General features: G+C 55.9%; 1 protein-coding gene across 3 annotated transcripts; it reads right to left on the bottom strand.

The window, feature by feature from the left end:
* Positions 1–6,572: 6,572 nt before the first annotated feature.
* BPIFB3 (BPI fold containing family B member 3) lies at positions 6,573–23,679 on the bottom strand. 3 transcript variants are annotated; one of them, XM_071211834.1, is made up of 16 exons: positions 23,638–23,679; positions 21,714–21,839; positions 20,573–20,729; positions 18,458–18,562; positions 17,979–18,119; positions 16,537–16,600; positions 14,723–14,783; positions 13,872–13,963; positions 13,571–13,759; positions 11,922–11,975; positions 11,251–11,421; positions 10,280–10,347; positions 9,067–9,109; positions 8,299–8,362; positions 7,676–7,752; positions 6,573–6,847 (listed from the first exon to the last, which is right to left on the bottom strand). In XM_071211834.1, the coding sequence occupies exons 2-16, from the start codon at positions 21,826–21,828 to the stop codon at positions 6,818–6,820; spliced, it is 1,431 nt and encodes a 476-aa protein (XP_071067935.1). In that variant the 5' UTR covers positions 21,829–21,839; positions 23,638–23,679; the 3' UTR covers positions 6,573–6,817. The 3 variants fall into 3 exon arrangements, with proteins under 3 accessions (XP_071067935.1, XP_058143387.1, XP_058143388.1); XM_058287404.1 differs by lacking the exon at positions 23,638–23,679 and adding an exon at positions 21,998–22,215; XM_058287405.1 differs by lacking the exons at positions 20,573–20,729; positions 21,714–21,839; positions 23,638–23,679 and adding an exon at positions 18,763–19,020.
* Positions 23,680–24,080: the final 401 nt, after the last annotated feature.

Genomic DNA, 24,080 nt, shown 5'->3' with positions numbered 1-24,080 from the left:
CACCCTCCCATATATCCAGCCAGCCAACATATACTCTTTCCCACTTCTTTAGAGGAGACAGTTCTACTCCCATGTGATTAAGATGAAGGAAGGGCTCTGGATCAGAGCTAGCTGAGCAGAGCTATCTAATCTTTAGGCAAGAGACTTCACCTCTGCTTCCTGATCACTAACACATCATATCTGGTACATAGTAGACATTCAGTAGACAGCAGCTATTGTTATTGTTTGGGGACCATTACATCAGACTGCAAGAAGCAGGTGGAGAGTGTTGTAAGATTGGAGTGGTGACGCAGGTATTTTGGGATGAGCTGGTCAACCTGCAGGGAACTCAATTTTGCTGCCTCCAAGCCCTCACCCAGTTCTCTGACTCCATTGGCCCTACCTACTCCTTCACCAGCCTCAGGAAATCAACCAGGACATGGTCTCCTATCAGGGCCAGACTGAAATCACTGGCTTTGGTCTCCACCAGCTATGCACCCCTCTTCTCTTTTCCCTGCTCTCACTTCCCTTAAAGTTCATAAAATCCCCCAAGTTCTTGCTACACCCCCATCTGCTTCCATGAGAAAATTGGACACACTCATTTAGACTAGAATATTAAGGACTAATATGTACAAAAATTCTTTTTCTGGCTTCCTCCTCTCATCCCAGTGCCACTGCGTTGAGAATGCTATGTTCAAACAGAGATCACCACCTTCAGGTGGTGAAATGATCACCAATGGAAAGATTTCGGGCATCAGGAAGCAGTTGAGGCATCTCTAGGGGGACTCAGGTACCCCCTACCCCAGGGAAGAGGGGTGTGGCTCTGCCATGCATATCATCCACATGCCAAGTCCTTTTGATGGACCCCTGAGAAGGTATCGTGGCAATGCCCATATTACAAGACAACTGAGGCTGGTGGAGGGATTGCCCTGGCAGCCTCCAGTCCGGGACTGTCTCACCCTTCCCTCAGCCACAGGACGCCTTCCCAGGCTCAGCCTCCCACTGCCAACCCAGATGCTGACTAAGAAGGGGCTTCTCCTTACCCCTGGCACGTCCCTGCCGCTCAGTCCAGAGAGGTCCCGCTCGCCGGGCCCTCTGATGTGGCTGGGCCTGCCCAGAGGCTGGCCTTATATAGCAGGTGGAGACTGAGCCTGGACTCAGAGAAGGAGCACTGTGTAATTACCAGAGACCAGAATTCAGATTTACTATGCAAATCGGGCACTGAGTTCCAAAACCACAAGGGCTTGCGGTTTGTGGCTAATTCTGAGAACTGCGTTCAGCCCGGATGTTGTTACCTGAGCCCGAGTTTATCGGCCCTGGGCTGGGCACGTTCCTGAAGACCCCGGCCTGGCCCCACATTGAAGAACTGGAAATGTCCCCACCCCACCCCCAGCCCTGCATCAGGTTTCCAGCTCCAAGTGCTTACCCACTCCAGACAGTCCAGGCCGGCTGGATATGCCCAAACTGGACTCAGGATCGATCTGACCCAGGTTCGAACTCCTCTCAACTCCTGACTCACTTGGGCCAGCCACCTCCCCTCTCTGAGCCTCACATTATTTCCATCTTTAAAATAGGTATAATCTCTCCCTTCTAGTACTGATCTGAGGACTAATAGAGATGGATGTGGATCTGATTCCTCTTGGGGCCTGTGTGCAGAGAACAAGCAGATGATGAGCTTTTCTGACCTGCAGAGGGTCCCCCACAACCCCGGCAATATTTCACTGTGAAATTTTCACCCTTACAGAAACGGTGAAAGAAGTGTACAGGAATATGCATGTAGCTGTCACCTTGTACCCACCAGGAAGTAGAGCATTCTGTTACACTTGCTTTATCACACAGCTCTCCATCCACCATAAATCCATCTGTTGACGCATTTCCAAGTGCATTGCAGACATCAGCACACTTTCCCCTCAGCACATCAACACACACACCATCACCTGAAGTTCAGTATTGTTTATGAGTCTCTTCTTCAGATGTAAAACGTACAGAATGTAGAATCAACAAATCTCAAACGTCATTGGCTGAGTTTTGACAATTGTACGCTGCCATGTAGCCATATTGTCCTCTCACAATATAGGGCCCTTCTCACCCAGAATCTTCCCTCCTGCCCCATCCAGCCAGTCCTCCCCCGCTTCCAGAGGCCATCACTGCTCCTTCCAAGACCTGCGGTGGCTGCCTCTGTCCCCGGACCCAGCCCAGCCCTCTCCCCTTGCTTTCCAGCTAGAGCCGCCCTCCCCACCCACATCCCGCTGCTCTCCTCACACGGCTCCCATCCCCTTCCCATCGCCCCTGGCCTCCCTACCTCTGGGCCTTTGCATGTGCCGCTCACCCATCTAGAGTGCCCTCCTCCTGACTCCACTGATCAAAACCGTGCAGAAATCTCCTCTCCAGAAAGCTTTCCCTGATCATTTCCACACCTACCCTTCCTCTGGGCCATGCAGGGCCCCCTGTCCCCCATGGCGAGCTGCTGATGCTCTGGGAGAACCAGGCGAACCAAGGCTGTGGCCCTCTGCTAGCCAAGCGCAGGCACAAGAGCCAGTGCAGTGAATGAATGAGTGAACACATGGATGCTTTTATCCTCCGCCGGACTGGCAGGTCTTTGGGACCCCCTTGCTCCCTCCACCTCTAGCCCCAGCCTAGGTCATACCTCCATGGTTAACTGACGCCGCCACCCCCACCACCCTCTCCCCCACTGGTCAGACCCAGAAGGCAGGGACTTCTCTCCCCCAGGGCTTGCCCTCAAACCGGGGCGTGGTTGCATGTGTGTCGCCCTGGACTCCACACGGGGCTCTTGAACTGAGGTCAAGTCCTGCCAGGTTCTGCTGATGTCACCACTGGCTTCTCCTTCTTTGCTGCTATGCCAACCCTTCTCTGGGACTCAGCTTCCCTGTCTGCAGGGGCAGCATGGATGCCACCTCGCAAGCACAGGCTCTGGAACTGGCTGTGGGTTTGAATTCTGCCACCAGTGCTCACCGTTGTCCTGGCCATAAAATGGTGATTGGCGCTGCCCCAGCACTACACGAGGTTATGAGGCTCAAGTGACTCCATCCTGCAAAGCTCTGAGGACAGGGCCTGGAGCTGTGCTCAGGAGACAGTGAGTTTAGCTTCAGCCTCCAGGGTCCCTGCAGGCTCCAGGTGACAGAGTGGGAGGGCGTGAGGAGCATGAGGAAGTGGCTCCGGCCTTAGCCTAGGCCATCATATCCCTCCATGGGGGTAGGAGGGGCTTCAGGGCAGGGATCCCCGAGAGTTACTATGCACCTGAGTTCCCACATCCCAGGCCAGGACAATCACCGCTCCTCCAGGCCTCGGGCTGGCCTTCTGCAAAGCACACGTGATCGCGCCTCCCAGCAGGGCTGCGAGGACCAGCCTGGGAAAGGTCTGGGACGTGCCTGGGTCCAAGGGGCTCAGAAAGCACCAGCCCCACCCGCCCCCCACGAAGCGAGCCACTGGTAGGAGCGCATGCTGCCCCATCGGCTGCAAGCATGAATTTGTGCTCACGGCTTTCCTTCTCTGTGCCCCGGTTCCCCTCTCTGTAAAATGGGGAGACTAGCAAGGACCTCTCAAAGTGATGATAATTATCTGAGTTCAATGGGCCCCTGATCCTCCCTTGTTTAATACTTGGTGTCTCCCCATGGCCTGCACTTCGTAAGTGTGATATAAATGCTTGTTAAACAAGCATATTACCTTATTAAAGTGAAAAGTGAGGAGGGCAGTTGTGCCTCCCCCATGCCCTGCAAGCTGCAGAGGGCAGTGCACCCACAGCGGTGCTTGTTGTTAGTCGCCCAAGGCCCTATCCGGTCTGCAGTCCTGAGGCCCACCTGCCCCCAGCTGCCCCGTGAGGATTACCGCAGCCCTGGCGCCAGGGAGATCACCTGGGCTTAGCGTCCAAAGACGCCTTTGTTCAGAGTCAAGGAGAGCAGGTGGCTGGAGGGACATTCCCTGGGAGGAGCCTCAGGCAACTCAGCCACCCTGGGGGGCCACACGGAGCTCCAGAGATTAAGAGTACTACCCCCACACACTCAGCCCTGGTCTCCCTCGAGGACTGCCTGCCCGCCAGGGGAGCCCTTCACGTCATTTTGTATCCCCCCACCTAAATGCAGAGGTCCAGAACCCAGACTCTAAAGTCAGGTGGACCTGGGTTCAAATGTTGACTTTGGCCCTTCCTAGCTGTGTGGTCTTGGACAAGTCACCTAACCGCTCTGTGCCTCGGTTTCCTCAACTGTAGAATGAGGGTAAAAACAATCCTTAGAAAACAGAGTTGATTCAAGGAGTCAATGACATATGTTTCTAAAGCACTTAGAACAGTGCCTGGCACTTATTAAGTGCTCAGAAAATGACAACAAGTGTTATCATTTACAGCACATCAATGAAAATCCTAGGAATTAGGTTCAGAAGGATCTGGTTCAAATCCTGGCTTTGCCACTTCAGAGCTGTGCAATTTCATTTCTCCAAGCCTCAGGTTCCACATATGTGAAATAGGGTGAGAATACCCACCACTTATGGTCCTTGTGGAAATCAAGTGAGCCAAGGGTTAAATATCTAATGTAATGTCTGATTACAAAAAGTGCTCGGCAGAGGCCAGCTGCTCTCATTGCTCCTTTGTACAGCCACAGGACACCATGATGGGACAGAGACCGTCCCCACCTTGCAGAGCCCGTGGCTGAATGGGAGAACGACAGAGAGGGAGTGACAATGTCGCGTGGTAAGTGCCATCCTGGCCCCTGCTCACGGCACAGTGAACGCAAGAGGGGCTGAGAGGCTCTGCCAGTGGGGGCCGCGTGTGCCCCGAGTGTGAGGATGGTAGGAGCTTGCCGGGCACACTTGGGGGTTCCAGGAAGAGGAGGCCTGGCACCACCACTGAGCATTTAGCATCTACCCTAGAATACTCATCTCAGAGCTTTACAAGGGCTGCCTCATTCCATCCTCAGACACCTGTGAATGCCACGACATCATTCCCAACCCACAGATGGGGACCTGAGATGCAGTGACGGTTCTGCTCCCCCTCTGTGCTCCAGGGGGAACCGGCTGAGGCCGCTGCTGGGCAGCCTTGGACGCCAAGCCCAGGCGTTTGGCTGATTTCCTGCTGGCGATGAGAAGCCAGCCCTTGAGGGCTGTCAGGGGCAGCTAGATGGGAGCGGAGGTCAAGGATGGGAGGGAAGAGAGGAGGATGGGTGGCCAGGGAAGGGGAGGTGATGAGGCGATGAGGGGTCACTGGGGCAGAGCTGTGGGGTGGAGAGGAGGGAACAGACCAAGGGGTGGTCAGGAGGTAAATAATGCAGTAATAACAGTGAGTGGGTGCGTCTTCTCAGTCGCTGGCCTGAGTGCTGATGTAACCCTCAAACGCTTGTAACTGTCATCCCCATGTTACTCATGAAAACATCACAGCTCAGAGATGAAATGACTTGCCCAAGGCCACATGACTAATCAGCCACCTGGATGGGATCTGAACACAGGCAGCTACTCTCGAGCCACTCATTTAACCGCTATGCTAACCGGGAAGTGAACACTTGGAGGTGAGAAAAAAGTTGAAGTTAAACCCCAAAATACCATTTAACCCTGGGTCTAGCAGGTCGTAGGTACCACTAAATGTAGGATGGGAGGGTGGTTGGGAGGGATGGCATGGGGAAGAAAGGAGGATTGATGGGTGGATGAGGGGGTAGATAGACGGAGATGGAGGGAGGATGGAGGGGAGGATGGGTGGGTAGATAGGTAAATGGATGGGATGATGGGTGGATGGATGATAGATGAATGGGTGGGTGGAAGGATGGTCTCAGAGCCTTTCCTACTGGTGGACAAACCACCAGATGGGTTCCAATTCTCCTCTACCTGTCCCCCAAGTTCAAAATATGAGCCAGTTACCAAAGCCTCATTGACACCTCGTCATTCAGACCCACCGTAAGCGCCAACTTGGGGCCATTCCCAAAAACCAAGGAGGCCCATCCCAAGCAGTGAGGAATAGTCCCAGGGCCGAAAGGTAGGACCCGCAGATTCCCACCCCAACTCTGCCAGCGTGGGGCCTTGGGCCAGCCAGTTCCTCTCTGGCATCCATTTCCCATCTGCACTGAGCACTGGCCATCGCTGCGTTCTTAGGTCTATCTTGAGGTGTGTTCACATCTGATGTGCAGCATGTGGGAACCCCTCCAGGTAAGTCTGGGTCTCCTTCATCCTCGCATCCTGGAATGTTGGTTCTTTTTCTTGCTGGAAAACTCCTATTCATGCTTCAAAATTCAGCTCAGATGTCACTTCTGCAAAGCACCCCAAAGTCAGCTAGAGAGACTGACTCAGAGAGAGAGAGCAACAGTGGGAAACTGAGTGAAAAAGACTGAGGTATCTGGAGAAGTGGGGTGAACACGTGAGAGAGGAACACAGACAGAGAGAACGAGAGGAATTCAGGGAGCTGGAAGGGAAGGAAGGCTGGGCGGGACACAGAGGCTGCCAGGCCAACCAGGTCAGTTAGGGATGCACAGCTACAGTCGCTGGGCCCAAGCCCCTGCAGCCCCCAGGAGCTCCTGCCTGGAGCCGTGGAGGACGAGGAAGGCAGAGGCCAAGGCAGGCCCCATGCCTGGGGAACAAACAAGCCAGGAGGTGCTGAGACAGGGAAGCAGTTTATTGAAAGCTCAGGGCTCACCACTGAGGCCCCAGAAGCAGAGCCCTGTGGAGAGCCCTGCAATCCCCACTCCAGACTGGGGACAGGGCCAGGGTGCTGAGTGGACCTGCATGGACAGGGGATGCTGATGCTGTCACTGACACAGGCTAGGGACTGGGGGGACATCGAGGCAGGGTGGTCAGATGGACAGGACTCCAGTGTCAGCAGGGAGGGAGGGCAGCCTTCTCAGCCTCAGGATGCCACGGTCAGCACAACAGCATTCTGCAGGGAGTGACAACTCTCTGTTAGGCCCGCTGAGTCCTTATGCCCAAACCCCCTGCTCTGCCCCCACCACTGCAGCCATCTCGATGTCCCTCCACCCCTGGCACTGGTGTGAGCACTGCGCCCAGAATAACAGGTGCTCATTAAGTATTTGGAAGTGAATGACTGGGTGAATGGATGAATGATGAATAAATGACATCCAGTGTGGGGCAGGTTGCTGACTTGAAGACTTGAGTTAGGAGACTCAGGTCCAAGTTCTATTTCTGCCACTAGCGAACTGTGTGACTTTGGGTCAGAAGTTTGACCCTCAGTCTCGGTCCTTATCTGAGAAGTGAGTGCAGAGCTCTGTGCTCTGCCCACCTCCCAAGCCAGTCTTAGACTCAAATTTGTGCTGGGTTGAGAAGGATTGTGAGGCTATGTCTGTGCTCAGTGAGAAAAAGCGTCATGATCGATTAGCCATGTCTGCCATGGGCATAGGATAAGGGAGAGACAGCACATGTATTTGCCATCCCTGGTCCAGGGAAACTGATTCTGAGTGACTCTGAGGTTCCATCCTATGGGCCAGAGCATGTGTCTGAATTCAACAGTAAAGAACTCAGTGATTGATTGACAATGTCTGCCATGGGCAAGTAAGGAAGAAGTAGTAATGCACATGTCATCTATTTGCCACCCCCAAATTAAGCAGTTTGTAATTCTCTAAGCAATTTAGAAAATGATGCAGAGTCAGGCCAGAGGAGGAGTCAGAGCATTGCCCTTACGACTCTCAAACACGGCTCTCCAGAGACAAGCTTAAGGCCCATCTGAGCCATGTCTGCATGGAAAACTCACCTCTATGATCTCTAGAACTGCATTGGCAAAATTGACATTGAGAACTTTAGGCAGAGGGATTCCAACTTCCAGGTCCTCTGTGAAAAGGAAGTGGTTGAAAACAAAAATATGTAGGGGTTAGAGGTGGGATTTGGTGGCCTTATTTCCACTACTTTTCATGAGCAGTCATTTATTTCTTTTCTTGGGAACTCATTTTCCCTACAGGCAAACTCCTACTTATCCTCCTAAACCCAAATGAAAACACCCCTTTTCTGTGTTGTCATTCCCAGCTCCTCTCAGCAGAGCCTCCGGGCAGCTCCTTCAGCCCCTTGCACATCAGTCATCCATATCCTAATCATCCTAATCGTTTCTTTATGTGACTATTTCCCACTGGATTGTGAGCTTGAGGACAGGACTCAGGTCAGATGAGATCTCAGACCCCAGAGCCCCTCAGGATGTAGATGCTAACCAGTGTTATTTGAATAGAAACTTTGGCGTGCTGGTTTCTACATCTTAGAAATAGGGGGATCAACCCCTCTCTGGCCCTAGCGTTCCCATCAGAACAATGGAAATAGGCAATGGATTAGACAGTCCTAAAGTCAGACACCCCGTGTGTCCAACAGGACAGCTCAGGCCGCCCTTACCGTTGAGCTTCGGCACATATGCCACCCGGATCACGTCGCTGAGCCATTCCTCCAGACGAGACGCCTGCAGCGGGGCACGTGGAGGCTGGGAAGGGAGGCTTCACAGCGGGCAGCTCGCCCCTACCTGGGGCCCAGCGGCCCCAGCCTCCCCCAAGCCTGGGGATTCAGCTAGCCACCTCTGACCCCAAAGGAGACTCTCTGATTCAGGCCGTCTTCACCTGCGACCCCCAAGCTTGGAGGGGGCACCTTTCTAGGGGAAGGGTCTGTGGGCCCTGGACTGAAGCAAGGCAGTGCCTGAGAAAGAGGGAAGAACATGTGCCTAGCTCTAGTGGAACTCGGTGAGGTCTAACCCTAGAACCCAGCCAGTTTAGGAATCCTTAGAATGTTCTAGAACCTGCAACCATCTGCAATTTCAGAACTTCAGAACTGTCAGAAGCTGGAAACTCAGGGTCCTGTGAGGCTTTGCAATTTTAGAACTTTCTGAGTTTGAGAACCTTATCATCTGTGTGAAGTTCCAGAGTTTTGGACCCTTGCGAGATTCTAGATGTTTACAACTTTGTGAGGTTTCAAGACCTCGGAAGATCATGACATTCACTTTCTTAAGATGCTCACCGCTTTACACACACTCAGGGCATGTTAGAGCAGAGCCCAGACTGAGTAGGCCAGCTCAGGCACGCGGACCTGGCTCACCATCCCCCCACTCCCCTTGTTAACTCCCGCCCGAAGACTCTCCCCACCGCCAAGCCGCTCACCCTCCCAGGGACTTACGTCGAAGGTGTGCGCAAAGGAGGAGGCCAGCTTGACGCTGAGCCTGGCGGAGAGAGGAGAGAGACGCTGAGGGGCTCCAGTTCCCACCACCCTCGCCTGCTGAGAGCTGCTCTTTCCCCACCCCCTGCCCTAAGCCCCACTCCTAGCCTGTCCCAACCACAGCACGCCGGGTTCAGGAAACAGGCTTACAGGCCCAACTCTGCCTCCACCCAGCCTCGACACGGAGACCCCGTTTTGCTGCCTGTGAAATGGATCTTGAATATAACCTCCTTTCTGGGCATCACGGCCACTGCCTGGACTTGGAGCCTCGGTCTCAGCCTCTGCTGTTTTACTCTCTAGTGGCTGAATTGCTTGGAGGAACTGCCCTCCCTCAGACTAAGCGATGGACATAGGACACCTTGCATACAGCAGGTGCTAATTAATGGCAATGCCTTGCTGATGGACCACAGCTGGCCCAAGTGTAGGGCTGGGGCCAGAGCCTGGACACACATCTCTACCTCCTGAAGGGCTGAGGCATGAACTGCCACCGGGAAGGGGGGGTTAACAGGCAGTGGAGAGGCCCTCGGTAGGGGAAGGGCTGGAAACGGGCTGTGGTGGAATCACGCAGGGGCAGAAAGAGCCCGAGGCACCCAAGGCGGATACTGAAATGGGGTCAGATGAGCAGTGGGTGCCTATGGCTCAGGACAGGCTGATCCCAGAGACCCCTGGGAAAGCCCCTGCCACCAGTGTGGAAGCCTGGCCTGATATGGTTCCTGGACCTGTAACGTGCTTTGCAAATTGTAAAGTACCAGGCACGTGTAAGGAAGAATTGTTGCCAACATCATCACTTTGGTTATTACTAAGATGATCATGTCTAATTATTTGGGGGATAGAGGGCAGAGACTAGGGAAATAGCAAGCCACGTGAATAACCGAGCATTCTGCGATATTCAAGGACAGTCGTCTCAGTGGTTAGCATCTGGGGCTGACAATTCAGGAGTTTGGACTCCAGGGTAAAGGGGCACAGTAGAAGTCTGGCTCTGGAACCTGCCTCTCTGAGCCCCGGATGCCACGTCTGTAAAATGGGTTAACACTGTCCCTTCCAAGTCAGGTCCTAAAGGCGAGGGTGATGCCGGTAAGATGCCTGGAACTTCTTTGATATCCCATAAAGGGGAGGCAGCTCCCATTGGGCCCTAATATTTACTCCTAAGACAAGGCCCAGCAGCCCACGTTACCGTTCCAGGGACAGGGAGAGGTGCAGCTTGGTAGCCGAAGGAGCCAGCTGCGCATTTAGAGTCATAACCTGCATGGGACAAATAGTCAGAGGTTACCGAATCACAGAATGAGCTCGAAGGATGGGTCTGCCTTGAAAAGAGGTGCCCACAAGGGAACGTCCATCATCAGCCAATCCCTCCGCTGGCCCTCACTGAGGCTCCACGGTGTGGAAGGCTCCGTGCTGGGCACAGGGCGGTGAGGCGAAGGGTCTGGTGCTCAAGAGCCAGGGCATTACACCTGGGGGTGAGCGGAGTCAACAGAGAGGATGTCCAGGGCCGTGGGAGTGGGGTGGCCCTCGGCCCAGCCTGCATGGGGTGAAGGGGCTGCAGGGAAGCCTTCCCAAAGGAAGCCGGAGCGGAATCTGGAAAGACGGAGCGTTCGCCAGGTGAAGGGGGGACAGCACCCCAGGAGGAAGGGCTGGTGGGAACAAAGGCAGGTGGGTGGGGAGAGGAGCTGAGGCTCAGGGTGCAAGGACAGGATGAGGCAGCAGGGCATCGAATAGCAGCCTGGCAACGGGGAGCCAGAGCAGAGAGGGAGCAGGAGAGGAGCTGCCTCTGTCGAGATGGGTTTGAGAAAACTAGTGGAGGGGGAGATGAGGAGGGCAGACTGCAAGGCGGCGGCCAGGAGGAAGCTGGAGGATTATCTGAGAACTACATGAGCCCAAGGAGCGAGAGTGATGGGGGGCAATTCCTGAGCCCCCGAGGAAGCAGAGGGGATGGGCCTCTGGCTAGGCTGGACGTGCCATGAAGGAGCAGGCAGGAGTCTAGGCTGGTGCTCGGGTCTCAGCCCTGACAGCAACAATGGGGGTGGTGGCAGAGGACTTCTAGTGCTGTGCCGTGTGGGGCCTCCCGCCCTGAAATCGGGGGAAGCCTGGAGAGGGCCAGCCCCACTCAGAGCTCCAGGGCCAGGCCCCCAGACTTTGGCCACTCACTCCGTTCAGCTGGAAGAGGGATTCGGGGGTCCCACTAGGATCGTAGGACTTCACATGGATGGCAGCTGGGATGGAGACCATCGCCTTCTTTTTCTGGAGTGTGACCGTGGGTTCTTCCTTCACCCGCAGCGAGAGCAGGAGGTGCTGGTTGGGGGGCAGCTTCCCCAGCGCCTGGACAGAGGCAGGGGCAGAACAGGTCCCTCAGACACCCCAGTAATAGAATCAGTCAGTCAATCAACAAACCCTCGTTGAGCCCCCGCTGAGCAGCTGGCACCAGGCTGAACACTGCGGTTAGAGCATGAGCCAGGCAGGCCTGACTGACATTCTCTCCGGAGGCAGAGACGACCAAGGCCAAGATGAACTAAGGCAGTTGAAGGGAGGTGATTCAGAAACCTGCAAAGAATCCCTGATGGAGAAGCAACAACGAAGGGGTCAATGCCCAATTGCCTTCTGGGGCAGCCAAATCCTGGTCCTTTCCTCTCCAAGCAAAATCTGCTATCAGACAAGAGATGGCGTTATTCATTCACCCCTTAGTGTGAATTTGGACTCGACAGTCGATTGCAGCTGCTTGGAGAGGTGTATGGAGAAATATTTTGGAGTTGTATTCAGGCTGAACTAGGAAAGAGCTACGGTGGCCAAAGCCCAAATTCTCTGACATGAGAGTCACTCACCTCAGGGACCAAAGCAGCCAGGTCTGTGGTTGTCAGTGGGACATTGTTGGGAACCTGGGACAAAGACCAGATAGGAGAATGACAGGAGGTGAACACAGCAACAGGGCAGGAATCCAGCAGCACACACAAGACAATTTATCCACATACGCTCCCAAATGCATGCACACACCTCTGCAAACACCCATGTCTGTCCTATCAGTCACCAGTTTCTGAGCACTTACTACGTGCCAGGCACATGCTAAGGGTTTTGTGTGCCTTTGATCATTTCACCCTTACAACAGCTTGAAGAGGAGGGTGCTGCAATTACAGATGGGAAAACTGAGGCTCCTGCCTGGGGTCATACAGCTGGTCAATGGAGGGCATCAGGATCTGAACCCAAGCAGGTTAATTCCAGAACCTTTTAACCATCCTGCCCAGGGGACCAAATCAGACCTCAGGCATTTTTGCTTTTTTTACCCAAGCAGTATTTTCAAAAACTACGAATGCATTTCCAGTATTGACATGTCAGGAATTCATTTAAATTTTATATTCATAAGAAGTCATATAAATTTGCCAGTTTCTGGCTTAAAAGTTGGGAATTCTGGCCATGCTGGACTTGTACCCTCTCTCCTAGGGGCAGCTGAGTGGCAGCCACCTGAGAGATGGGACAGGGGCTCCCCAGTTCACCCACCAGGTCTGCTCCCATTCTGTACCTGCCCAGCCCCCCAGAACCTTGCTATTTGATATTTGACCCCCACCCTCCCACCCCCAAACTACATGTCAACTTCTCAGAAGAGACCAGTTCTTGCAGGGTAAAAACAGCCACACTCCCTCTGAGTCAGGACGCCCATGACACAGCCTCTGAGGTCCCCCTCTCCCCACCACACTCATATGCATGCAACCATGTCCAAGGCTGCTCAGACACACACATTCTCCTCCCGCAACCTCTGCCTGGCTTTGGCTGTCCCTTCCCCACCCCAGCTCAGGGGTCTAAGCCAACCACCCAGAGGCCTTCAGAGCTCTCTCTGGACCCTGCCTTCAGAGAGTGCTGGAGCCCTGCTCCCTTGGTGGGGACCCAGGAGCTAAGTGCTCACAGGAGAAGATCGAAGCCAAGAAAATGCCTCTGGGTGGGGCTTCTGCGGGGTGGGGGGGGGGGGGCTGGGCCTTTCAGACATCTGTAGGGGTGAGAGGGGCCACAGTGCAAGCAGGGAGGGCTCAGATGCTTCAGAACAAATGTCTCCGTGACCTTTGGTACAGTCCAACCCCAGTTTTCTTCTCTCCAACTCAAATCTGTTCTTGAGAAAGCAATGGCGACGTTAGCCAGGCACGCTTCAGTGGCCATTTGGGTTTTGATTCTTGGCGGGTTCCTCTAGCACAGGGATAGGAAGTTGGCTTCATTTATAGGCCAGTTTTGAAATGGCTTCCTGGTGGCACACTGAGAAGGATTCAGAGGTCCCATTTGGACTTAGCCAAGTCGAGGGCCTTCTGCCACATTTGGCGGGGGGGGGGGGGCAGCAGCGTGTGTGAGAGCACTTAGCCAACACCCTCCTATATCAGGAAGAAGACCCGGCAAAGCTCGACAGGGACAGTGTGACTAGGTCAGGGCTGGCATCGCCAAAGCACGGCAGGGCAGGGAACCCCCACTCGCGCCCCCCCTCCGCCCCACTGACCAGGTCCGAGGTGATGTCTATGTCGAGGGCACCGTTGGTCTGCAGGAGCCCAAACACGGTGCTGAAGAGGTACAGCGGCACAGTCACTTGGGACGTGTGGTCCTCCTTGGGGGGCACCTTGATGGGCTTGGGCGGCTTGGGGGGCTTGGGGAAGTCGATGACGTCACCAGCCACGCTCTTCACAATAGGCTGCAGGTGCCAGAGACAGGGCACGGGAGAGGCTCAGGGCTGCTCACCCACTCAGCCTTTACCAGCATCCCCCGTCCACCCCAGCTGCGGGCAGGGCCCCCGGGGCACTCACATTGATGTCCAGCTCTATGTACTGGTTGGAGATGAGAGGCAGCGTGGCCAGAGAGAATTCCACGGACCCAAGAGCCCCCAGGGGCACGAGGCCTGCGTGGGGGAACGAGAAGACACCGTGAGCCCAACCTCCAACATAGGAACCTGCTTCCATTTAGTGAGTTCCCGCCGAATGCCCAGCACTATACTAAATATTCACTTGGGCACTACTGTCATCCGCATTTTAAAATGCAGAGAAGGACACTGAGCCTCAGACAGAGGAAGCCACCAGCCCAAGGCCACACAAGCCACAGAGCAGCAAAGCCAGGATTCAAGCCCAGGCCCGCGGGCTTCCAGAGCCTGTGGCCCTGCGTCTCTCACATATGCCACAGAGAGAGGTCTATCTGCACCAAGTTTTCCATGCTTACTCTGGGCATGCCTTTTTATACTTTCCAAAGCCTTTTTTGTGGAACACAGAGGCCTCCATGTCTTGGAAGGGCTCAAGGAGATGAGATCCACTTAAGCTGGGCCTTGGTCACCTTGTCTGTCCAGTGGGAACATCACTAATATCTGCCTCGTGTTTCTGACACTGCCAGACACACACCACGGGCTCTCAGTAAATGCTGGCCCAGACAGGCAGGGCCTTGGGGGCTCTGAGCCGCCAGGCCCTGCTGAGCCAGCCTCAGCCCAGGGCTGCACCACTGGGCCTCCTCCAAACGGCGGCCCAGTCAGGCCGAGGTTCGCAGTTGGAGGAAGAAGTAAAAATTCCCAGGATTCTGCCCCTTCCCATGATCCTCGGCAGCCATACTCCCTTGGGGTAATTAGAGGGATGGGAGAAGGGGACAAAGGGGAGGGGGTAGGGCCCCAACTTACTCAGTACAGCCCCCAGGAGCTCATTGACCACGCCCAGCACGGTATCCACCACAGGGCACAGCTGCGTCCGGAGAAGACGGTGTCACAGAAAAGCAAAAACGAACCCCAACTTGACACAGAGCACAGCTGCATTTTCCTTAAATGATTTGCTGTGTGGCCCCAGGGACCGAGGCAAGGTGGGACAGTGAGACTCATGGGGGACACACAAGGGGGAAGGCCGGGGAGGGGCTGGAGTCTGGACGAAGACTTGACGTCTCAGAGGCTGGAATGGGGGTGTGGAGGGCCAGGGCCTCTGGGCCCTGCTTCCCTTTCTCACATCAGCTCCATCAGGAGACCCCAGGGAGGCTGGGGGAGAGGGGAGACACATTTCAGAGGCCAGTGGGGACACTGGGACAAAGGCTTCTCCCGAGGAGACTAAGGTGGCTGCGATTCCCTCCGGGGCCTCAGCCCCCTCTGCCAACCCCAGGAGGCCAGAGTCCCTGGTTCTCTGGATTCCTAGAATGAAGACCCCTGCCCAGTGTCTCCTCCCCTCTACCCCGAGAATCAGGTCTGGGCTGGGATGTCTACGACCAAACCACCACGTTTGCTAAGATCCCCTGTGCAGGACGACCCAGCAGTTCAGCTTGCAGAATCCTGAGTCTGGGAATCACAGAATCTGGGCCCATCAAAGCAGGAATCTCAGAGGCATCCCTCCAGCCCCAGAGAAGAAAGGCAACTTGCTCAGGTTCAAGTCACAGAGCGGCAAGAGAGGGCTGGGGAATTTAAACTTGGGGTCCCAGACTCCAGGGCCTCTGGGGTCAGGCAGGTCACAGAAATTAGAAAAGGTCAGAAGGCTTTGCAGGGGGCAAGAGGAACAGCCCCCACTCGGCGCCAACCGTGTATGACCTGCAGGAAGGAGGCACTGGGCAGTTTCGGCTGATTGAGCAAGACAAGCCAGAAATCCGATTAAGAGAACTCTCCAATCTCTAAATGCTGGCAATTAACTCTGATTTTGAAAACCTCTTTTGAGGCACGCAAAACCTCTCTTCCGGCCACTTCTCCCAGGAAGCCCAGTTAGGGTTTGCAATTTAAATGCACCAGAACCCCCCTGTTGAAATATCCCTAAAAGTGGACCCACTTGACCCACTGAGCTTCTTTTCCAAGTTGGCTTCTTCAAGCCCGGAGCAGTTTTGCCAATCCCAAAATTATGCCCCAGGACCCACAGGGGAGCGACAGCCAGGACTAGGGGTCAGGAGGCTTAACCTTGGCTGGCTCTGTGACCTCTGCAGCGTCAGGAGGAGGGGCCAGCTTTCCTGCAGTGTGGAAGCCGGATTGCCCCAGGGGGTGGCAGTGGGTGGGCAAGCATCCTTGAATTGTTTAATCATTTCATGCTTTGTTTATGGAGTATTAAAAATATGCATGTGATTTCCTGTATGTGATTGCTAAGCACAGAGCTCAGCTGAAAATCATTAAGCTAGTCCATTTAAAGTTTAATTTAAAGCTAATGTAAAGAAAAATATGGAAGTAATAATAATGCAAGTGACAAAAATAGAGCCCCGGATAAGAAAGACAGGGCTATGAGAGCAGGGGACCAGACCAGGCAAACCTGGAGACTAAGGACCGGGAGGTCTGGGGAGCTATGGTGCCTGCCCACCCAAAGACACACTGGCGCAGGTGGCAGCCTGAGCCCAGCCAGCCAGGACGGGATTACCTGGTGGGCGTGGAACCAAGGTGCAGCCTAATCCCGGCTGGCGCCCAGCTTTACAGAAAACTAGGTGGGGGGTGCAGACGGCGCTGGGGGAGGGGAATGCCTCTCCTGCAGCCCCCACACTCACCAGTCCTGGCAGCACCGTGAAGAGCGTCTGTTCCACGATCCCAAAGAGTGGCGCGGGCAGCAGCCTGGACAAAGCGAGATTCGTGAGGGCCTGGCCGCCGCGTGGGAACAGCACCAGCCCAGATGACGGGGCAGGGTGGGCACTGGGGATCCGGATTTCTCTCCACTCCCTTCTTGGTGGGATTGGCTGGGTTTGGGGTCCTAGGTTTAAGTCCCCACTCCACCTTACTAGGGGACCCTGGGCAAGTCCCTTTCCCAGTTTCCCCATCTCCCCAATGCCCACCTCGTAGAGCTGCTGCTGCCAAGATAAAATGGGATTGTCTATATGCCTGGTATATAGTCAGCGCTCAATACAAGTCTGTTACTAAGTGACATTTAGATCTAGACTAGTGTTTGATTTAGAGTAGGGCGCTCAATAAATATTTGTCGAATGAATGAATGAATAAGGGGACAGCATGAGAATAAAGGACCTGCAAGGTACCTGTAGATGGGCTCAGGTCTGTTTGGAGACCTGGGGGGCCACTACAGGACCACAACCCCGAGGTGCTGGCACTATCCCCCACACTCTCTCTCCAGGGTGCCCTTTAGCTCAGATGAGTAGGACTGAGCCACTGGAATTTAAGGGACGCCAAGACCCTGCTGGGAATCCCCTTATGAAGGTGCAAGAGGAGCATTTAGCCTAGTAAACCCCATTCCTGGGAACTAACACAGACCCATCACTGACCAGGGCCACCCAGCAAAAATGGGGGCAGGAATGTGGACACTAATGGGGGAGGCCCAAGGTGTCAGGCAAGGGAGGGGCAGGTGCAGCAGAGGTGGGTAGGGAGACGGGATGAACAACCTTGGACCTGAATCCAGAGGCCAGCCCCATTTCCAGCCCCAGCTCAAACTGTGTATGTGACCTTGGACTGGTCCCTTGTCCTCTCTGGGCCTCAGTTGTGCCACAGGAGAAATGACTCAACACAAGTGTAGAGGGAAGAGGAGGACTCTGCAAGCAGGGGCACTCAGAGCCTTCCAGATCATCTAATGCAGACCCTCATTATACAGGCGGGGACACTGAGGCCCAGACAGGGGAAGGGGCTCCCCTGGGGACAAGCAGCAAGCCCGCAGCCACGCTGGAGAGGGGTCGGGGTTCCCCGCAGAGGGGTCCCGGGCGGCCCCAAGCCTGCTCTGTCTGGGCGAGTGGGCAGCCGGCCGTCAGCGACCGGAGAAGCGGTCGTCCAGGGCTGGGCCCTGCTTGCGGGAGGGAAGTCCCTGTGGGTGGCGGCGGCGCCTGCGGGTCTGCCCTGCTGAGGCGCGCGGGGGCCGGCGGGGGCGGGCAGGTTCAGGTCCCGCCCACCCGGCCTCTCGCGGAAGACCCCGGCTCAGGTGCGCGGGCGGCCACTCGGGGCAGGTCGCGGGTGCCGGGGACCCCTCGGCGCGGGGCGGAGCCTGCGGACTCACCCCGAGAGCACGCTGATGTGGCCCAGGAGCGTGTTGCAGCTCTTGAGGATGAGGATGGGCGTGCCCCGCGGGCTCATGCCCAGCGCCACCCGCGACGACACGTTCACCTCGGCCGCCAGCTGTAGAAGGCCCCCCAGGGGGCTGCGAGACCCGACGCTGGGGGCTTGGCCAGGCCGCCCGGCCCCTTGCACTAGTGCGCCCCCCTGCCGTGCCCGCACGCACCCAGCCCGGCCACGCAGGTCCCGGGGAGGGGCCTAGTCCCCCTCCCTCCCCCGCCCCCTACTTCCATGTCCCATTTTGCATGCCCCTGTGCTCCCTTCCCAACCCGCTTTGGCGAGCCCCAGGGAGTGGGGTGGGGGCCTGGGGAGAGAGTGAGGTGGAGGTCCCCCAGGGAGCGGGCAGTGGAGTGGGGGCTGGGGCACAGTGGGGCAGTGGGGTGGGTGGGGAGCAGTAGGGGGCGGTCTCCAGGGCACACTCACCCGGAGCCATGCAGGCCCACCTTGGTGTGCAGGTCCAGCTGCACCCCTACCCCCGGCAGCAGCTTCAGCGACACCCTGGGCAGCGTGATCTCCTCGATCTTCAACCTGTGGTGGAAGTGGAGGGAGGGCCGCTAGCTGCCCGACATCCCCACCCCTACCCCAGCGCCAGCCCAGAAGTGCCCTCGACCTCCCAAACCGGGTGGAACCCAGAACCTCTCACCCAGAGGATCACCCTGGGGCCACTTATTCGTTGCTCTGGGCCTCTGTTGCCTCATCTGTAAAATGGGGCTGATACTGGTACCCACCTTCTAGGGATGTTGCAAAGACCCAGCGAGATACTGTGGGTGCAGGAGCTGGTGCCCGATACGTGTAACATCCTCCTCGCTGGAGGCTCGATGAAGTTGTTTTCTCCCCGCCAAAGCCCTACGGCCTCTGCCAGGATCGTCCCACACGTGCCAGCCCCCTGGCTCACACACACTCACCCCGAGGGGCTCTCAAACAGGGCTCCACATTGAGCTAACTCCTTTCTCTGTCCTTTCGTCCTTTGCCCAGGCTGTTCCCTCTATCTGGGAAACCCTTCCCTTGACTCTGCTTCCACCCTGCCTTCCTCTTAAGCTAGCTGACTCCTCCCTGCTTTCCTGATCTCAACGAGGGCAACCCCTCCTCCAGGAAGCCCTCCTCCCTGTTTCTCCCACTGAGTCAGATGCCCTCCTCTGAGCAGCCCCCACATCTCGCCCAGGCCGCCCTGAGCTCACTGGATAGTCAGCAAGGGACTCTGCTAGACACTGGGTGCTTTTCATGGCAAGGATGAGGTCTGGTTCATGTCTGAGGCCCTAGTCTCACGGAGCAGGAGGAGTCTATAGTGGGACAGGGAGTGCATCAAGTAACATAATAATAATAGTTAATATTCACCAAGCACTTACTGTGTGCCAGTTTCTATTTTAGCTGCTTGACACAGATTAACTCACGGTCCTGGAAAAACCACACCAGGTAACCACTAAGAGTGCAATCAATAAAGGCCACACACCAGAGGTTCAAGTTCCAGCTCTGCCACTAACTGGGCAAGTCATGTTGCTGCTCTGTGCCTTAGCTTCCCCATCCATAAAGTAGGGATATGGGCTGTACCTACCAGAGAGTGATACATGGCGAACCGCCGGCAATGTCAGCCCTCCCTGGGCCCCTTTCCAGCAGTCCATTTCCTTTTTTGGGAGGTGGACATCCATTCCGCCTTCTGCTCCCACCGTCCCATTTCCTCCTGTACAATGACCCTTCTCCCTGCCCTGCCTGCTGGTCTGCAGCCTTCTCTGGGGCCTGTTGTTTGACGTCCTCCTGATTCATGGACTAGTTCCCACCCACCCTGGGCAGGTAGTGGGACCTGTGATTAAACACAGGGACTCCCTCCTCCCTCCCCCCTCCCCAGCTGGTGAGCTTGGCAGGTCCCCTAGCAGCCCCATCTTCAATGTCCTCATCTGTTCAATGCGGTTGATGATAGTCATATCTCTGGATTCCGTGGGAGAATTCATCTGAATTGCTTAGCACAGTGCCAGGCTCACAGCAAACCCTGGAGTGGCCATTGGGTTATAAAATTAGCTACTATGTGCTGGACAAACCAGACAAAATTCCTGTCCCTCCTGGGCTTTAAAATCTAGGAGGGAGATAAGAAACAAGACAGTAAAATATATGGTATGCAGGGGCGAGGTGTACCCTGGAGGACAGGAAGGCAGGGCCAGTGTCAGGAGGGCCTGGCAGGGCAGGGTTCTTTTGAGCAGAGACTTGAAGGAGGTGAGGGCAGGGCCCTGGTGATGCCTGGATTAGCCCAGACAGACTAAGCACCTTGCCCCAGGCCACACCTTGGGCTACTGGAGTGACCCCAAACCTGATACCCTCAGCCACAGAGGCTTGTGGCTGCCCCTGTCCTGCCTGACACACAGAACACTTGTAGTTTTCAGATGAGAATCCTGGGATTCCCTGTTCAGTGCTCCCCTTTCCACCCCTACTGCCTGCCTAGAAGTTAGCATCCATCTCTCATCTACTCCCTGAAGCAAAGACAAGGCTGGTCTCCCCATAGGGCACAAAGTAGGTGGGCCATTGAGAGGCCTCACGGGAGGGACTTACCCAGAGAGCCCCTGGACAACACCAAAAACTCCTCCATAGCTCAGCAGGCCGCCTCCTCCAAGCAGTCCTCCTGAGCCCAGGATGCCCTGGTTCACAGATGTGACTGAACCCAGGACGTTCTGTAGAATGGGGCCCCCGACCAGCGAGTTCTGGATGGCTGCAGATAGGGCAGGGATGGGCAGGTGCTGGGAACCCTTCTCCACCTCCAGGGTGTGGCAGCAGCCCTGTTCCGCTGAGCCTGGGTGGACCCCCCCCCTCTTTTTTTTTAAACAAAATTGGTCCAGAAGTTACACTCAAATGGTGGCACCCACTGAGCCAGAACAGCCTTATACTCCATGTGCTGGCAGCCCCAGGCCCTGCCTGGCACGTGGGCACACTCTGTAAGACTGTGGAATGAATGAGCGAATCCCATGACAGCCGCTTCATACTATAGACGGGGAAGCAGAAGCCCAGAGAATGGCGGGCACTTGCTCAAAGTCACACAGCAAATCAGGTTTGAGGCCAACAGTATGACTAGGGCTTCCGACCCCAGGCCACCCCGCAGCACCCAAAGGAAGGGCAGAACCACAGGAGAGGGAGCACGGCAGCCACGGGCGGCATGGTTAAGATGGAGGAGGCCGCCCCTTTTCCTCCGGGGCACCCAGGCCTAACTCTGCAGCTTGGAAGAAGGACGGGACTGAAGGGGCCACTGCCGGGAGGCAGAGGGGCTTAGGCAGGCAGGAGTGCCCCCCCCAAAGCATTTCCTGTTCACAGCTGCTCTATTCTTACCCCGAGACTGAGCCACTGAGCCTTTGGGTCTTCTAGCACCAAATGCCAAGTAAAGTTCCCCCACCCCAGAAACACAGGGACAGAGACACTGGCCCAGGCAGCCCTCTTCCCTCACCCCCTCAACTCCATCCCAACACCATCCCTGAGCCAGACAGCCTCCACCCATACCTGCCCCGTCTACCTTGCCGAAGACAGTGAATTAAATACCCATTCGAGACAGCAAAGCAAACCTTTATCCCCTTGAAAACACTGCCCAGAACCCAGGAGACTATGCCCTTTATGCAGCCTGTTCTCACCTGACCCTGACAGCCCGTCCTCTAAGCCTGTCTGTGGGTGCTTCACCCTGCAGCTGGACGCCCTACGAGCTGCTCACCTTTGCCGAGCTCATCCTTATCGATCCGAGCGAGCGTGCCCACCGTCTCGAGCAGCCCCTGGCACGGAGTCACCAGACCCCAGAGGAGAAGCAGGGACCACGCACCCAACATCATCAGCTGCACACCTGGAAGGAGCAGACGCAGGCACCCCGAGGTCCTCTCGGGCCCCAGCCTTTCCCTCTCCCAGTCCCCGTCACCGAGCTGGAGCCTCCAGCCCCCCTGGCACGGCCCAAGTGCCCCTTCTCTCTCAGCCCTCTTCATTCAAGTGCCAGCAGCAGCTTACACATGTGAGCACGGTCCAGCTTCTAAAGCGTTCTATAATGTTTCCGAGCCTCTCTCTCATTAGGTCCCATTTCACAGATGGGAAAACCAAGGCTGAGAGAGCTAATCAGTGGCAGGACCAGAATTCAAGGCTGAGTTCGTTTGACTTCAAAATCTTGGTCCTCTGCGGCTGCAGTGAGCCTGGGCTGGTTCCTGGAGGAAGAGGTCCACAGAGGCTCCCCTTGCACTACAGCAGGATGTGCCTTTGTTTCCGGGCCTGCTTTCGCCCTTGGCTCTGGGGCCATTTCAGAGGGCGTGGCTGATGAGAACGCAAAGCCTCTTCCTTCCTTCCCCACCTCCATCCCGAGCCTTGTTGGAGAAAGGAATGGAACAGGAGTTGGGAAACCTTGTAAGTCAAAAAGCATGGCTAACCACTGGGTGGAACGTGGGAGAGTGTGGGCTATGATGCGGACCATTGGCCATGAGGTGCAGCGGTGCTCAGAGATGTATTCACCAAATGCAATGAATGTCTCATGATGATGGAGGAGGTTGTTGTTATGAGGGGAGGGGTGGGGTGAGGAGGGTGGGGGGTATACGGGGACCTCATACATTTTGAATGTAATATTAAAATAAATAAATAAAGACCAAAAAAAAGCATGGCTAACTCACTAGTTTCATAGAGCAGGCTTTTTCCTTGTGGAATTCCATATCAGCCCACCTAGTCACATATCCATCTATCCTCTCGTGTCACCCTGCTAAGACCCTCCATTGGCTCCCCTCTGCTCGTGGAACAAAACCCTGGCTCCTTGCCATGACCCGCTAGGCCCTGCTTGCCACTGTCCCCTCCCTGCTCCTCCTTGGCCATGCCAAGCTTTTTCCCACCTCAGGGCTTTGCACGTGCTGTCCTGCTAGGAAGGCTCTTCTCCCTGCTCTCTGCATGACCGACTCCTCATCCGTCAGGTTCCAATAAACGTCGCCTCTACAGAGAGGCCTCCCTCCTTCACCTTGTCTAAAGAAGCCCTCTGTCACTGTACAACACCCAGAGAATTTCTTTTACGGTGCTTATCACAACTTGCAATTATGCCTTATTTGTTTTTGTCCCTGCTTGTCATCTCTGTAAGCTCAGAGAAGGCAGGGGGCGCCTGCCAGGGGGGCCAGCAGGCACCACAACCAGCTGCACGTGACTCGCCAACCACTTGCCCTGGTCTGCCCACAGAGGGCTCCTGGTTCTCGTCTGCACCAAGGCGCTGGGTGGGTGCTATATGAACCAGCTGCCACCCTCGCTGTGTTTTATCTTATTTCCCCCAAACTCACCCCAAAGTGGCTCCCTGTAACTTCCAGGTTTTCTCACAGAAGGAACCATCTCCACAGTGGGAAGCCACTGGCATCGTCCATGGGTTAGAGAGAAACGGGCACCCGCGAGCCCCTGCACAGGGTGATTCCGTCCCAGCCCCCAGCCCTGGCATGACTGTGTAACAAGCCTTTGCCCTCCTCTGGGCCCTGGTTTTCCCACCTGTAAAATGTTGTGCTTTTTTCCTCCCGTCACCCTCTAGGTACCCCCAGTCCCCTCCTGGGGTTAATGCTTTCTGTGCCCATTGTTCAGATGGGGCCGTAGGAAAGCCATGGGGCCAAGAGCTGGAGAGAGGGACAAGGCCGCCTTACCCGCTCCTGCAGCGACACGAGGGGTGGGTGGGGGCTCCCAGCCTCCTGTTTGTTCCTCCACCCTCCCGGGCCCTGGGGAGGCCCTTATATGCCCGCAGCGGCTCTGGGGACACAAAGGGGGCATGGCCGCCAGAAACCCGTCAACATGTCATGTCAGAAGCAAATTGCGGTTTTCCCTGCGGGCCTGGGCTAAGCCTTCCTTCTGCGGGGAGAGTGGTTGGGGAGCGAGGGGGCTGGGGTCGGTGCCCAGTGGAGGGAGTGAAGGTGTGGGGACTGCAGAGGCAGCTGCCTCCCGACATGGGGGTTGGGGTGGGTGCTGCCGCTTGCCCAGGCAGCCCCCCCCGCACCGGGGCTCCCTGCAGAGCTCCTCGAGAGCCATCCCGATGGCATGGACTCCACCCGGCCCCCCCACCAGACCCAGGGAGGAAGGAAAGTGCTTAGGC

This window comes from Dasypus novemcinctus, chromosome 24 (genome assembly GCF_030445035.2).
Source record: "Dasypus novemcinctus isolate mDasNov1 chromosome 24, mDasNov1.1.hap2, whole genome shotgun sequence".
In the NCBI taxonomy this organism is placed as follows: Eukaryota; Metazoa; Chordata; class Mammalia; order Cingulata; family Dasypodidae; genus Dasypus; species Dasypus novemcinctus.
This window is presented reverse-complemented; position numbering and strand designations above follow the sequence as displayed.

Excerpts from the sequence above, each read along its gene's own strand:
- BPIFB3 (XM_058287404.1), bottom strand. Across the intron at positions 11,422-11,921 it reads TGGCTGCTTTGGTCCCTGAG|GCGCTGGGGAAGCTGCCCCC; the intron begins GTGAGTGACTCT and ends GCCTCTGTCCAG. Across the intron at positions 9,110-10,279 it reads CTCTCCCTGTCCCTGGAACG|GCTCAGCGTCAAGCTGGCCT; the intron begins GTAACGTGGGCT and ends TCTCTCCGCCAG.